At 36.5% G+C, this 17,843-nt stretch overlaps 1 protein-coding gene across 1 annotated transcript in view; it reads left to right on the top strand.

The window, feature by feature from the left end:
* Nucleotides 1-17,843, top strand: part of samd4a (sterile alpha motif domain containing 4A) — a 160,577-nt gene that overhangs the window by 82,770 nt on the left and 59,964 nt on the right. The window contains exon 2 of the mRNA XM_003227821.4: nt 16,353-16,898. Coding sequence (XP_003227869.3) covers nt 16,353-16,898 — 546 coding nt within the window. The remainder of the gene's footprint in view (nt 1-16,352; nt 16,899-17,843) is intronic.

The following is a 17,843-nucleotide window of genomic DNA, read 5'->3' as shown; positions in this document are numbered from 1 at the left end:
GACATTGGCAGGGGCTGGGATACATGTTCATGGCGCTCGCTGTAACCGCAATGTCAGTGGAAAAGAGTGACTTGCTAGATTTTTAACCTTGGGAACTATAACCTGTTGGTGGAGGTTGGAGGCTGTCTGTGTGAGCAGACATCTGTGCCACATACACACATATGGGTTTTCACTTTTATTATGGATTTAGATTAGATTAGATTTAGATTAGATTTAGATAGATTTGGGAGTATTTATATTTATATCCTGCTCCTTCCAGAACAAGACTGTGAGTGTGCATTCGGAGCATGCAGAAAGACAACATTTGGGTGCATCTACACTTTGGAAATAATGCAGTTTGACAACTCCAAACCCTTGGTATATAATATACCAGACTATCAAGGAAGCGAAAATAGAAGTGATGTAAGGTTTAAATTCAGAAGCTGCCCTGGTCACATAGGCCGAAAGGGAGAGGCATCCAGTTTTAATAGGCGAAGGAAGGCTTTTGCTGACCTCTCCATGGCTTTCGCTGATCTCTCGCTCTCATCCAGAGTCCTGACAATCTTTGTTCTGTTCTGCCACAAAAATATATCTACACCCGTGGTTCCCAACCTTTTTTTTTTTACCAGGGACCACTTGACTAGGAACCACTATAATAATAATAATAATAATAATAATAATAATAATAATAATAATAATAATAATAATACACTTTGTTTATAACCAGCTGCTCCGGGCTGTGGCGCAGCTTGTTAGTAGCCAGCTGCAATAAATCACTATTGCAATGATGGGCAACCTTTTGCGCTTGGTGTGTCAAAATTCACCAAAACAACCTAGCATGACTTGGGTGGTGTGTCACTTTGAAAAGAAAAAAAACCCATAATTTCGCAATATGTATAGTTTAAATAACAAAAATATATAATTGTAATATATAACTGTATTCAATAAATCAAAAACTATTTACTACCATTATTTCCATGTACAACAATCTATGGTACCTCTTGCAGTTTCCACGCTGATTTCTCTCTATTCTAGTTTCAATGTAGTCATGAATAATAAATAATATAATAATAATAATATAATAGTAATAATATGATAATATACTACAACAATAATAGAATGATATATATATATATATATGTGCATAATTCCCATGGAGTAAACAACAAAACCACTGGACCAACTCACACCAAATTTGACCACAAAATACATAGTCACCCAATCAATCTGCATGCGGCAGCGTGTCAGCAAACATAGCTAGGCGTGTCAGTGCTGACACACGTGTCATAGGTTGGCCATCACTGCACTATTGAGAGGTCATGAGATCAAGGCCTGGGTCGGGTTAAGCCCCCGACCATTAATAGCCTAGCTCACTGTTTACCTAAGCAACCCGAAAGACAGTTGCATTTGTCAAGTAGGAAATTTAGGTCCTGCTTTATGCGGGAGGCTAATTTAACTAATTTATGACACCATAAAATTGCTAGCAGCTCGTGGAAGGAATGAGGAAGTAATACCATCAAGGAGTTGTTGTCACAAGTGGACGGTGAAGCGGCAGCGCCCCCTCTGGCCAGAATTGAGCATACCCTCATGAAGCCAGAAGCTGGAAAAAGTTAAATTGCCACTGTTTGTGTTTATATGTCGTATGTTGAATTTTGAATGTTTTCCATGTATGTGTATTGTGATCTGCCTTGAGTCCCCTTTGGGGTGAGAAGGATGGAATATAAATACTGTAAATAAATAAATATATATATTCCGCCCTATCTTCTCGAGGGGACTCAGGGCGGATCACAGTACACATACACGGCAAACATTCAATGCCATTTGGACAGACAGGACAGAACGAAACAGACAGAAAGCAGGTATGTTGTCTTGAAGTACAGTTTTTGGTGCCTTGGAGGTTGAGCTCAGATTCGGTCATGGGAGATGCTGTTGTTCCATTTTCTATGACAAAGAGCCATCAGGACTTCCTCCTTCCACTTTCCTTTTGGTCACCGCATTTCTGGTCTTATTTATTTATTTACTTACTTACTTACATCAATTTTACCCCTCCTTTCTCCCCGAGGGGACTCAAAGTGGCTTACAATAAATAGGCAAAAATTCAATGCCTAAAAACAATGTAAAAACAGCAATTCATATAAAACAATCTACAAAACAACAATTCATATAAAAAACAGATACCATTACAAAATAAAATCACATTATATAAAATTTTAAGCATTTTAAGTCTTGTTCTTTATGATGCCATAAAATACCTCCCCTGCAATTTGTGGTACCTAATTTCTCTAGTTACAGCTCTTTAGCTGTTTTCGAACTGCTTAGATATTATTTATTCATTATTTATTTATTTACATCATTTATATTCTGCCCTTCTCACCCCGAAGGGGACTCAGGGCGGATCACATTACACATATTAGGCAAACATTCAATGCCTTTTTATCACAGGACAAAGACAAACAAACATAGCTCCGAGCGGGCCTCGAACTTATGACCTCCTGGTCAGTGACTCATTGCTCTCCCGTCTGCGCCACAGCCCCGGGCTAGACAATAAACTGGGCTTGACGGTCAGGTGCTCACCCCGACCAGGCTTCAAACTGGCCAACCTTTCCGTTGGTAGATCTTTGACCAGGAACCAATTTGACCAGGAACCAATCGGTTACGAATCGGGTTTTTTGGCAACTTTAGATTCGGTTTGGTTATTTGGGGTATTGATTCAAAAATCTGCATTGAATAGACTGTATCAGCTCTAGTTTCTGATCCAGAACATATGCCATCCAGTAGTCGCCATCTGCTCGCCCACAGAAAACCATATTTAATAATCCAGAGCTGATGTGGTCTATCCAATGCAATTTTCTGAATCAGCACCCCAAATAACTCCAGAAACAGGCCTAAAAAGAAAGAAAAAATTGATTGGGCAGTGTTATTAACCGTAGTAGTAATGGTAAGGCCACGGACCATATTTTAGTTCTTGTGGACCACTGGTGGTCCAGGGACCACAGGTTGGGAACCACTGGTCTACACTGTAGAATGAATGTAGTCTGACACCCCTTGAACTGCCATGACTTAGTGGTATCTATGGAGTCTGCATTGTCGAAGGCTTTCATGGTTGGAATCACTGGGTTGCTATGAATCCTTCGGGCTGTATGGCCAATTGTTCCAGAAGCTTTCTCACCTGACGTTTTGCCCACATCTGTGGCAAGCAGTTGCTCAATGTAACACAATTGTTGTTTCTGGCTTACAAATATCATATCCTAATTGGTTCTATCATAAAAGCATGGAAAAAGTTTATTAAACTGCGAAACTTTGTTCTTGTGGGCATTTTGCAGCATCACATTTTGCTCTAGTTTTCCAATGAATATCTCATAAGAGTCTCATCCAATTGCAACCTAGTTTGTGGCAGCTACAAAAACAAGGTTTCTGGATTATAACAACTACTTCCAAAATAAGTACTGTACAATTACTGTACACTTTCAAACCAGAAACGGAACGTTTTTCGAATTTTGTTACATAGTGTAATTAAATCCACAAAAGTGAAGTGGTTTTTTTTTGTTTTTTTGTTTTTTTTTGTGTGGTTTGCACATTGAAAGGTTACAAATTGCATTGTTCTCCATTAAGGAAAATTACAAAGTAGCTAGACTAAAGGAAATAATAGTACTGTACTTCCAAAATAAGTACTTTACCATTGAACAGGAAATAACACTTTCAAACCAGAAACAGAAAGTTTTTCAAATTTTGTTACATAGTGTAATTCAATCCACAAAAGTGAAGCTTTTTTTTGCGATTTGCACATTGAAAGGTTACAAATGGCATTGTTTTCCATTAAGGAAAATTACAAAGTAGCTAGACTGAAGGAAATAATAGTACTACCCTTAGCCACAAAAATGAAATTTTTGGAGTAGAACAACTACAGTAGAGTCTCACTTATCCAACACCGTTTATCCAACGTTCTGGATTATCCAACGCATTTTTGTAGTCAATGTTTTCAATACATCGTGATATTTTGGTGCTAAATTTGTAAATACAGTAATTACTGCATAGCATTACTGCGTATTGAACTACTTTTTCTGTCAAATTCGTTGTATAACATGATTTTTTGGTGCTTAATTTGTAAAATCGTAACCTAATTTGATGTTTAATAGGCTTTTCCTTAATCCCTCCTTATTATCCAAGATATTCGCTTATCCAAGCTTCTGCTGGCCCGTTTAGCTTGGATAAGTGAGACTCTACTGTACTTCCAAAATAAGTACTGTACAATTACTGTACACTTTCAAACCAGAAACAAAACGTTTTTCAAATTCTGTTACATAGTGTAATTAAATCCACAAAAGTGAAGTGATTTTTTTGTGTGGTTTGCACATTGAAAGGTTACCAATTGCATTGTTTTCCATTAAGGAAAATTACAAAGTAGCTAGACTGAAGGAAATAATAATACTACCCTTAGCGACAAAAATGAAATTTTTGGAGTAGAACAACTACTTTCAAAGTAAGAACCGCACAATAAAACAGGAAACAACACTTTCAAACCAGGAACATATATTTTTTTTAAAAAAAATGGTTACATAGTATAATTTATTTATTTATCCAAAGAGTTTTCGCCCATTGCCTTTCGGCCGGTCGGTCACACTAGCAATGCGCAACAGATGGAAATGTTTAAAACGTGCAATACATAAGCAAAAACACGTGTAAATGATTTCATGATATGACGTCTCACTGCAGAATATGACTGTATTGTAGTGTCCAAAATTAAGAATATTCTGGGAACCTTCCTCTTTTTTATTACCTCTCTAAAAATAATGCATGGTGGTGTAATGATGTGAGTGTTGAGCTATGACTTCACTGTTTGCCATAGAAAGCCTTGGGCTAACATTTGGGACAGTCACACTCTCTCAACCTAAAAAAAAAACAAATTTTATTTCACAGGCTGAGTGCCACACTAGATGCAGCATCACCACTTTCCAGAGGTGAAAGAAATGAAAAACTGATGTTTAGGGCTGTATCTCACCACTATACCGGTGGCGTTGTTCTCTGCCATCAAGGTTGCAGCTGCACTGTAGAATTAATGCAGTTTGGCACCACCTTTTCCGGCTTTGGTGCAATGGTTTGGAATCCTAGGAGTTGTTGTTTTTGCAAGGTCTTTAGTATCCTATCCTATCCAATTTGTCATCAGTCCATTCTTTTGGGCTTTGTGTAAATCTACCATTTAGTATCATCAAAGTACAATTCCCACGATTCCATTGCATTGAGCCATAGCAGTTCAAATGGTGTCAAACTGCATTAAGCCTCCAATGTAGATGCACCCCAAGTATGGATTTGAACCCTTTCTTCTCCAACTTCTCCAAACAATTAGACTACGTTGTTTTTCATCTCTTTATTAGTAGATAAAAACTGAGTATGAGTATGCCTTAAAGACAAGGGATCCTGTCAGATCCTGGATGCTAAGCAAGGTCAGTCCTGGTTAGCACTTGGATGGGAGACCGCCAATGAATCCGAGGTGCGATAAGCTCTGTTTCAAAGGAACGAACTGGCAAAAACACCTCTGAGGATCCCTTACCTAAGAAACAGCTAAGAAATCATAAAAGACTAATCTATATATATAAAAGAGTGATGGCATCAGGGCAGTGGACAAAAAAACAAAACTACAGGCCCCCCAACCTCGAAATTTGACAACACAACCCATCATTCATGGCTCTAGGTTGATACAACAAAAAGAAAAGAAAAATAAAGTCCTAATTAGAGGGAGAGGAATAATAGTTTTTATCCAATTGCTGCCAGTTAGAAGGCTAAGCTCCGCCCAGTTGGTCTCCTAGCAACCTACTCAGCCCAGGGGACAGGCACAGTTAGGCCTCACTTAGGCCTCTTCCACAGATTATCAGATTTTAACTGGATTATATGGCAGTGTAGACTTAAGGCCCTTCCACACATCTATATAACCCATTTAGAATCTTATATTATCTGCTTTGAACTGGATTATCTTGACTCCACACTGCCATATAATCCACTTCAGTGTGCATACTAAACATAAAGACTACCATACAACAGACATTCAATACCACCACTACCTCAACAATTTCTCACCAACACCACCAGAAAATGCCACAGCAACGCGTGGCTGGGCACAGCTAGTCTATATATATAAAAGAGTGATGGAATCCTGGCGACCGCCAAAACAACAAAACTAAACACCCCACAACCTCGAAAATTGACAACACAACCCATCATCCACGCCTCTAGGTTGATACAACAAAAAGAAAAGAAAAATAAATTCCTAATTAGAGGGAGAGGAATTTTTATCCAATTGCTGCCGGTTAGAAGGCTAAGCTCCGCCCACTTGGTCTAGCAACCCACTCACCCAGGGGACAGGCAGAGTTAGGCCTCACTTAGGCCTCTTCCACACTGCCTATAAAATACAAATTATCAGATTTTAACTGGATTAGATGGCAATGTAGACTCAAGGCCCTTCCACAGAGCTATATAACCCATTTATAATCTTATATTATCTGCTTTAACTGGATTATCTGGACTCCACACCTTTACCCTTTACCTTAACTACCACCAATTCCTCAATTCTTTATTTCCCATCCCACCATACTTCGCCACAGCAACAAGTGGCCGGGCACAGCTAGTAGAATTGGAAAAGTTGGAAAAGTATCCCAGAGTTATCCAGCCCAACCCCGTTCTGTTATGCAGGAACACACAATCAAAGCACTCCTGACAGATGGCCAAAATGCATGGGATCACCATAAGTCGACATAAATTTTGCAAAAAGCACTCTCAGAGAGAAGTTGCTGATAATCCATCACTGTTGTGCTTTTTCTGGCACACATACATAAATACTTGTTTGAGAAAGTCTTCTTAGCACAGAAGGGTTGGGCCCGGCAATGTGAAAGGAGAACATTATGAGCGCAGACCAGCGCATAACAACACATGCAAGAAATAATAAAAAAGGAAAGCAACCCCTGGGCCACTGGTGTTCCGTTTTGCGGAGTGGAGCGAGGGCCAAGCGAAACTTTGAGATCTAATTTTGGAGTGGTGTTATTACGGGTCACCGAGGGCGTCGTTTTCATGCCGTATCCTTTTTATATATATAATGGGTCACATGACAGCCTATGTGTCCATAGAGGAGGCTTGTGCGCAAGGATATTTTTTATTTAATAATAAAGGGGTCACCAAATTAGCTCTCGCACTTGGTTCCAAAAGCAAAACAAAACTCTTGCCTCCAAAGAGTCAGCTGCCACTCCGGGTTTCCTTTCTTGCAACCAGCTGCCCAGACAGAAAAGTTTTAAGTACAGGGCCAGCGCCAGGGGTCTTTGTAGCCTGGCTCACATTATTTTTGTCCCGGAGGAATCTCGCTCCGTGGTCAGCAGGTTAAAGTCACCAGCTGCATGGAAATAGCCCGTGGCCCACCTGTCAAAGAGTTTGGAAACATAGCACACACTGCCTTCAACTTGCCTGCTGAGTTATGACAACACCATTTACTTTATGCGGTTTTGTTAGACGTGGAAATGCTCAGGAAACATCTACATTGACCACTAAAGTCAGTTTGAAACTTGTATTTTTTTTGGTGGGTAAACAGTTTATTAATGATATGTTACACAACAAAACAGCAAATTATAGCAGATAAAGTCAGATAACAATCCTTTTGAAATGTACATGCATTTCTACATTAGTCAATCAACTGGTTAATTCTAACATTGAGTACATATTTTTTATCAGTAACTCAAAACATATAGAATTGCTCTTTCTTCATATTATCCACTATTTTCAATCTAGGTTTTTACTCATTTGTTTTTTTTAAATTATATATAAGAGTTCGCCCTAACATTCAAACCTATTTAAGGTTTCTTCCCCCATGATCAGATAGCACTTTAACTTCCACCATGTTTACAAGTCTTACTTAGTGCACTTTTGCCCAGTCCATTTTTATGATTCTATTGCTATATTTTAACCTGTGTTTTATTAATGGTTGTCATTTTATTTATGTCTTTTAAATTTTCATTTGCATTGTTGTTCGGTTCCTGATGTTATTGTGCTTTTGTTCCACATTTGTAAGCCACCCCGAGTCCCCACGGAGAGATGGAGCAGGGATATAAGAATAAAATTATTATTACGGTAGAGTCTCACTTATCCAAGCCTCGCTTATCCAAGCCTCTGGATTATCAAAGCCATTTTTGTAGTCAATGTTCTCAATATATCATGATATTTTGGTGCTAAATTCGTAAATACAGTAATTACAACATAATATTACTGCGTATTGAACTACTTTTTCTGTCAAATTTGTTGTATAACATGATGTTTTAGTACTTAATTTGTAAAATCATAACCTAATTTGATGTTTAATAGGCTTTTCCTTAATCCCTCCTTATTATTCAAGATATTCGCTTATCCAAGCTTCTGCCGGCCCGTTTAGCTTGGATAAGTGAGACTCTACGGCAGGGGTCCCCAAACTAAGGCCCGGGGGCCGGATGCGGCCCATTGAAGCCATTTATCTGGCCCCCACGGCACAAGGGCCGAAGGGGGTTGGGCTAAATGACCCAAGGGGGTCTCTTCTTCTCTTACAACCATTATTATTATTATTATTATTATTATTATTATTATTATTATTATTATTATTATCACAACAAGATGAGTCCACAGCAGACACTCTGCTGACTGTTGAATTGGATCACACGTCGGACACTTCCCAAGTGTCTAGGAGTGTGTGATGTATCGGTGAATAATGCATGCAGATCCCAGTCAGGTGGCCTTCTGCAGCTGGCAGGTGGTAATTTTGTGAGCGCCGATTGTGTTTAAGTGCAGGCCAAGGTCTTGAGGCACTGCACCCAGTGTGCCCATCACCACTGGGACCACCTTGACTAGCTTGTGCCAGAGTCTTTGTAATTCGATCTTTAAATCCTCATATTATTATTATTATTATTATTATTATTTTATTGTATGACACAGCAAACAAGATAGATATGCTGGATTTCGTTTCACAAAATCACAAGTCGAACACTTCCCAAGTGTCTAGGACTGTGTGATGTATTATTATTATTATTATTATTATTATTATTATTATTATTATTATTATTTTATTGTATGACACAGCAAACAAGATAGATATGCTGGATTTCGTATCACAAAATCACAAGTTGAACACTTCCCAAGTGTCTAGGACTGTGTGATGTATTATTATTATTATTATTATTATTATTATTATTATTATTATTATTATTTTATTGTATGACACAGCAAACAAGATAGATATGCTGGATTTCGTTTCACAAAATCACAAGTCGAACACTTCCCAAGTGTCTAGGACTGTGTGATGTATTATTATTATTATTATTATTATTATTATTATTATTATTATTTTATTGTATGACACAGCAAACAAGATAGATATGCTGGATTTCGTATCACAAAATCACAAGTTGAACACTTCCCAAGTGTCTAGGACTGTGTGATGTATTATTATTATTATTATTATTATTATTATTATTATTATTATTATTATTATTTTATTGTATGACACAGCAAACAAGATAGATATGCTGGATTTCGTTTCACAAAATCACAAGTCGAACACTTCCCAAGTGTCTAGGACTGTGTGATGTATTATTATTATTATTATTATTATTATTATTATTATTATTATTATTTTATTGTATGACACAGCAAACAAGATAGATATGCTGGATTTCGTATCACAAAATCACAAGTTGAACACTTCCCAAGTGTCTAGGACTGTGTGATGTATTTTCGGATGATGCGTGCAGATCCCAGTAGGGTGGTCTTTTGCAGTTGGCAGATCGTAATTTATTATTATTATTATTATTATTATTATTATTATTATTATTATTATTATTATCATTGAGGCTGGGTGGCTATCTGTCAGGGGTGCTTTGCTTGTGCTTTTGGTACACAGAGGCAGAAGGGGGTTGGACTAAATGGCCCAAAGGGTCTCTTCAAACCCTCTATTATTATTATTATTATTATTATTATTATTATTATTATTATTATTATTAACATTGAGGCTGGGTAGCCATCTGTCAGGGGTGCTTTGCTTGTGCTTTCAGTGCACAAAGGCAGAAGGGGGTTGGACTCAATGGCCCAAGGGTCTATTATTATTATTATTATTATTATTATTATTATTATTATTATTATTATTGACATTGAGACTGGGAGGCCATCTGTCAGGGGTGCTTTGCTTGTTCCTTTTGTGCACAAAGGCAGAAGGGGTTTGGACTCAATGGCCCAAGGGTCTATTATTATTATTATTATTATTATTATTATTATTATTATTATTATTGACATTGAGACTGGGAGGCCATCTGTCAGAGGTGCTTTGCTTGTGCTTTCGGTGCACAAAGGCAGAAGGGGATTGGACTCAATGGTCCAAGGGGTCTCTTCCAACCCTCTTTATTATTTATTATTATTATTATTAATTATTATTATTGCTCGGTGGCCATCTATAGTCCGGCCCTCCAATGGTCCAAAGGATTGTGAACTGGCCCCCTGTTTAAAAAGTTTGGGGACCCCTGCTCTACTGTTTTACCTTATTGTGTTTTAACCTTTGTATATTGTGCTAATGTATTTGTGTTGTTACTTGTGTAACAATGTGAGCCACCCTGAGTCCTCGCGGGGAGATGGTGGCGGGGTATAAATAAAGTTGTTATTATTATTATTCTTATTATTATTCTTATTATTAGTCTTATTATTATTATTATTATTATTATTATTATTATTATTATTATCCCTGTGTATGCTGCAAGAAGGATATGGACAAGGTAGAACATGTCCAGAGAGAGTGACCAAAATGATAGGGCCTCTGATAATAATAATAATAATAATAATAATAATAATAATAATAATAATAATAATAATAAAGAAAGCTGAGACAATTTTAAAACCACAATTTCCATTATTCTCCAGCCAGGCTAAGCAAGGGATGAGCATCTTTTAGTATCCCTTATTTGAAATGCTTAGGACCAAAATTGTTTTTGATTTCAGGTTTTTTTTCCCCAGAGTCCAGAATATGAATACAGTAGAGTCTCACTTATCCAACATGCGCTTATCCAACGTTCTGGATTATCCAACGCTTTTTTGTAGTCAACGTCTTCAATGCATCGTGATATTTTGGTGCCAAGTTTGTAAATACAGTAATTTCTACATAGCATTACTGTGTATCGAACTACTTTTTCTGTCTAATTTGTGGTATTACATGTTGTTTGGGTGCTTAATTTGTAAAAGCATAACCTAATTTGATGTTTAATAGGCTTTTCCTTAATCCCTCCTTATTATCCAACATATTCGCTTATCCAAGCTTCTGCCGGCCCGTTTATGTTGGATAAGTGAGACTCTACTGTAGTACAAATGTTCCCTTTTAGAAAAGTATCTGTTTTATTAGGCAAAATACCGTATCCATTTCTGCCATTTACAGAATTTTTATAAACCAATTTTCTCTTTGTTTTTCCTAGAGCACTCTTGCAACTAGTATCATTAAAATTCAGATTTGTACTGAACTGTTTCAATTGTGCTCTTTCCCAGTTGCTTTTCAATCCTTTTTTTTTGTCTCTTTTTTTGAAAAACATCTTTGTCATAATGTATTTCTAGAGATATCTTGGCGGCCAATATTATCATCCTAATAGCGCTGAGATGGTGATGTTAATACATATATCTTCGGAACACCTTTCCAGACATGCATGCGTAATTTTCAGCTGCTTTTTCTTCCCTTTGTTTTGCCCGAGGAAATTATCATTAGGAGACAAAAGAGAGTGTTTTATTGGGTGTGTTGTTAAAGTGAAAACAAGGATGTAATAAAACAGCAATTGAAGGGCAATTTGCTAACAGCCAGAGTCCTCCAGCGCACCGCCGTGGCATCCTGCCTTGGAAAAGCAAAGAAAAAAGCCAAGTATAGAAATGCTTCATCACTAAATAAATGCATCCCGTTCGCTGCCCATGTCACTCTTGGGATTTCTAGGGTTGCGCTCCGGTTTCCGACTTCCTTTTGATTCTATCCTTGTGGTTCTTAATGAGAGTTTGCAATGCTTGTTGCAAATCCTTGTCTTGTTTATCAATTGCAAAGGGGGGAAAATCGCTGCGGGTTTTGTTATTTTTGTATAGAACATGCATGGGCCAACTTGGGCCCTCCAAGTGTTTTGGACTGCAACTCCCACAATTCCTAACAACCTACCTAATCACCTCCCAACAAATAATAATAATAATAATAATAATAATAATAATAATAATAATAATAAGCCGCTATCAGGACCTCAAGACTGAACTTCAAAGACTCTGGCAGAAACCAGTGCAGGTGGTCCCGGTGGTGATGGGCACACTGGGTGCCGTGCCAAAAGATCTCAGCCGGCATTTGGAAACAATATTACGATCTGCCAACTGCAAAAGGCCACCCTACTGGGATCTGCGCACATCATCCGAAAATACATCACACAGTCCTAGACACTTGGAAAGTGTTCGACTTGTGGTTTTGTGAAACGAAATCCAGCATGTCTATCTTGTTTGCTGTGTCATACAACGTCATTGTGTCAATAATAATAATAATAAGTTTATTTATATCCTGCCTCCATCTCCCCGGAAGGGGACTCGGGGCAGCTTACAGCAAAATCAAAATACAGTGGAGTCTCACTTATCCAACACTCGCTTATCCAACGTTCTGGATTATCCAACGCATTTTTGTAGTCAATGTTTTCAATACATCGTGATATTTTGGTGCTAAATTCGTAAATACAGTAATTACTACATAGCATTACTGTGTATTGAACTACTTTTTCTGTCAAATTTGTTCTCTAACATGATGTATTGGTGTTTAATTTGTAAAATCATAACCTAATTTGATGTTTAATAGTCTTTTCCTTAATCTCTACTTATTATCCAACATATTCGCTTATCCAACGTTCTGGCGGCCCGTTTACGTTGGATAAGTGAGACTCTACTGTACAAGCAATGATAAAATATGAAACATCAAAGGACAACAACAGAAACCAATAATAAAATATACACAATAGGCGAAAAAACAACAACACAAAATCAAAACATCAAATTAAAAACAATGAGGTTGCAATAGTGGATAAGCCAGGCTTTGAAGCTGCAAGGCCATTAAATTCTAACCAAGGTGGCCATTTGCAAAATTCACTTGCCTCCAACAGACAATAGTTCTTTCTCCCACCCTGGATATCATTCCACTGATATATAAACCCCACTTGCCTCGTTTCCAACTAGATTCACAACCTCTGAGGGTGCCTGCCATAGATGTGGGCGAAACGTCAGGAGAGAATGCTTCTGGAACATGGCCATACAGCCTGGAAAACTCACAGCAACCTAAACATACTACTACTACTACTACTACTACTAATAATAATAATAATAGTAATAATAGCAGCTTGTCAATATCCTTCTTGAATGGTGATACCTAGAACAGGACATATAATAATAATAATAATAATAATAATAATAATAATAATAATAATAATAATAATAATGATAGTGGCTTGTCAATATCCTCCTTGAATGGTGATACCTAGAACAGGACATAGAATAATAATAATAATAATAATAATAATAATAATAATAATAATAATAATAGCAGCTTGTCAATATCCTCCTTGAATGGTGATACCTAGAACAGGACATAGTATAATAATAATAATAATAATAATAATAATAATAATAATAATAATAATAATAATAATAATAATAGCAGCTTGTCAATATCCTCCTTGAATGGTGATACCTAGAACAGGAGAAATAATAATAATAATAATAATAATAATAATAATAATAATAATAATAATAGCAGCTTGTCATTTTCCTCCCTGAATGGTTATACCTAGAACAGGACATAGAATAATAATAATAATAATAATAATAATAATAATAATAATAATAATAATAATAGCAGCTTGTCAATATCCTCCTTGAATGGTGATACATAGAACAGGACATATAATAATAATAATAATAATAATAATAATAATAATAATAATAATAATAACAACAACAGCTTGTCATTATCCTCCTTGAATGGTGATACCTAGAACAGGACATAGAATAATAATAATAATAATAATAATAATAATAATAATAATAATAATAATAACAACAACAGCTTGTCATTATCCTCCTTGAATGGTGATACCTAGAACAGGACATAGAATAATAATAATAATAATAATAATAATAATAATAATAATAATAATAATAATAGCAGCTTGTCATTATCCTCCTTGAATGGTGATACCTAGAACAGGACATATAATAATAATAATAATAATAATAATAATAATAATAATAATAATAATAGCAGTTTGTCAATTTCCTCCTTGAATGGTGATACCTAGAACAGGAGGAAGTATAATAATAATAATAATAATAATAATAATAATAGCAGTTTGTCAATTTCCTCCTTGAATGGTGATACCTAGAACAGGAGGAAGTATAATAATAATAATAATAATAATAATAATAATAATAATAATAATAATAATAATAGCTTGTCAATATTCTCCTTGAATGGTGATACCTAGAACAGTAGAAAGAATAATAATAATAATAATAATAATAATAATAATAATAATAATAATAATAATAATAGCTTGTCAATACCCTCCTTGAATGGTGGTGTCCAGAACAGAACACAGTATAATAATAATAATAATAATAATAATAATAATAATAATAATAACAACAACAACAACAACAATAATAATATAGCTTGTCAATATCCTCCTTGAATGGTGATACCTAGAACAGGAGGAAGTATAATAATAATAATAATAATAATAATAATAATAATAATAATAATAATAATAGCAGTTTGTCAATTTCCTCCTTGAATGGTGATACCTAGAACAGGAGGAAGTATAATAATAATAATAATAATAATAATAATAATAATAATAATAATAGCTTGTCAATATTCTCCTTGAATGGTGATACCTAGAACAGTAGAAAGAATAATAATAATAATAATAATAATAATAATAATAATAATAATAATAATAATAGCTTGTCAATACCCTCCTTGAATGGTGGTGTCCAGAACAGAACACAGTATAATAATAATAATAATAATAATAATAATAATAATAATAATAATAACAACAACAACAACAACAACAACAACAACAACAACAATAATAATATAGCTTGTCAATATCCTCCTTGAATGGTGATACCTAGAACAGGAAAAAGTATAATAATAATAATAATAATAGCAGCTTGTCAATTTCCTCCCTGAATGGTGATACAGTAGAGTCTCACTTATCCAAAACTCGCTTATCCAAGTTTCTGGATTATCCAAGCCATTTTTTCAATATATCAATGTTTTCAATATATCGTGATATTTTGGTGCTAAATTCATAAATACAGTAATTACAACGTAACATTACTGCGTATTGAACTACTTTTTCTATCAAATTTGTTGTATAACATGATGATTTGGTGCTTAATTTGTGAAATCATAACCTAATTTGATGTTTAATAGGCTTTTCCTTAATCCCTCCTTATTATCCAATATATTCGCTTATCCAAGGTTCTGCCGGCCCGTTTAGCTTGGATAAGTAAGACTCTACTGTACCTAGAACAGGACATAGAATAATAATAATAATAATAATAATAATAATAATAGCTTGTCAATGCCCTCCTTGAATACTGGTGTCCAGAACAGAACACAGAATAATAATAATAATAATAATAATAATAATAATAATAATAATAATAGCGGCTTGTCAATTTCCTCCCTTAATGGTGATACCTAGAACAGGACATAGAATAATAATAATAATAATAATAATAATAATAATAATAATAATAATAATAGCTTGTCAATGCCCTCCTTGAATACTGGTGTCCAGAACAGAACACAGAATAATAATAATAATAATAATAATAATAATAATAATAATAATAATAGCGGCTTGTCAATTTCCTCCCTTAATGGTGATACCTAGAACAGGACATAGAATAATAATAATAATAATAATAATAATAATAATAATAATAATAATAATAACAACTTGTCATTGTCCTCCTTGAACTAATAATAGTAACAACATCAACATCAACAACAATAATAATAATAGATGATTCAAGTGGTGTCAAACTACTTTAATTCTACAATGCAGGTTCACCCCTGGTTTGTTGTTTTGCGTTGGGGCTTTTTTGGGTGCTGCTTTGTTTTTCTTGAGTAACCTTTTCTCCTCTTCTTAAGGGAGGGGAAAGCCATTGCATTTCTTGTTTTGTAGGATCAGAGTTGCAAAGCCAGCTCAGAACGTTTAATGCGATTCCTGGGATTGTTTGCTGATTTCACAACTTTCTCTTTCTCTCTCTCTCTTTTCCCAAATTTCCCTTTCCCTGCAACAACAACAACACTGCTGTAGGAATCATTAACCAGTGGCAACAGGAATCCAAGGACAAAGTCATTTCTTTATTGTTAACTCACCTGCCTCTGCTGAAGCCCGGGAACGTGGAGGCCAAGGGGGAGTACATGAAGCTGCTGCCCAAGATCCTGGCCCACTCCATCGAGCACAACCAGCACATCGAGGAGAGCCGGCAGCTCCTCTCCTACGCCTTGATCCACCCGGCCACCTCGCTGGAGGACCGCAGCGCCTTGGCCATGTGGCTCAACCACTTGGAGGACCGCACCTCCGCGGCATCGGCCGCGGCGTCCGGCACCTTCGGCGGCCAGGCCAGGGGACGCTCCGACTCGGCGGATTACGGCCAGGCGCATTACTACCACCAAAGACAGAACTCGGACGACAAGCTGAACGGCTGGCAGAGCTCCCGGGACTCGGGCATCTGCATCAACGCCTCTTCCAACGCCTGGCAGGAGAAGAGCCTGGGCTGCGAGAACGGCCACTTGCCCCTCTACTCCTCCTCCTCCGTCCCGGCCACCATCAACACCATCGGGACCGGAACGGGCACAAGTAAGTTGGCGGCATCCACGTGCATTTCCGTCCGTAGTAGATTTAAAGCAAAGGGAGTGGAGGGAAGTGACCAGTCAGGTGCCACACTGCCCTGGGTCCAGTAATAATAAAGTCTGCCACCAATTTGGAAAGATGCAACCACCAAAGACTCAGGGAGGAGACCTTTTACTTTTAATTCTTTCTTCTTATTATTCACTTTAGATGGTAGCGTAACTTGGTTCAGAATATATGCGACAGAGGCTTAGACTTAGATGTTGGAAGAACAATAACAAGTTTATTCAGGCACAGAGCTTAGTGGTTACAGTATTGTTTCTCACGTAAAGGTATTCTTATTAACAGTTACAATTCTAGAATAAGATGAATCAACTCTCTAAAGTGTCACTTCTTTTAATTAAAGTAGTTAAAACTTCTCTCTTTGCTACTTTTAAGCCGCAGTCACCCCTGTGATATGCTATCACAGATCCTCTGTGCCTTATCAGGACACAGACTATATTAAATAAGCCTCCAAACTTATTTTAAACTGACTCAAAATGAACAATTGAATCTCCCTAATCCCATCAACCTAGGGTCAATCTTCCCTGTGCCTCATCAGAGCACAGACTGACCCTCTTTTTAAAACTCGGCACTTCTTCAACAAAACGGCAGTTGGCTCCGCCTACTTCTCCATGGCAACCAGCCTCTGAGTGCTGAGATGCAATAACTGTAATACCTACCCTTTTAAAACATAAACACACAATTAAACATAACATCTGTATATCAAAATTCGTACTTCATTACAAACATCTTAGACATTGCGTTGTTGTGTGGGTTCTGGGTTGTATGACCGTATTCTAGCAGCCCTTTCTCCTGACATTTCGCCTGCATCTGAGGCTGGCATCTTCAAAGCATCTGATGATGGTCAAGCAAGTGGAGTATATATAACTGTGGGATGTCCAGGCTTGGAGA

Source organism: Anolis carolinensis, chromosome 1 (assembly GCF_035594765.1).
Source record: "Anolis carolinensis isolate JA03-04 chromosome 1, rAnoCar3.1.pri, whole genome shotgun sequence".
NCBI classification, from domain to species: domain Eukaryota; kingdom Metazoa; phylum Chordata; class Lepidosauria; order Squamata; family Dactyloidae; genus Anolis; species Anolis carolinensis.
Note: the sequence above shows the minus strand (reverse complement) of the source record. Positions and strands in the feature narration are given on the sequence as shown.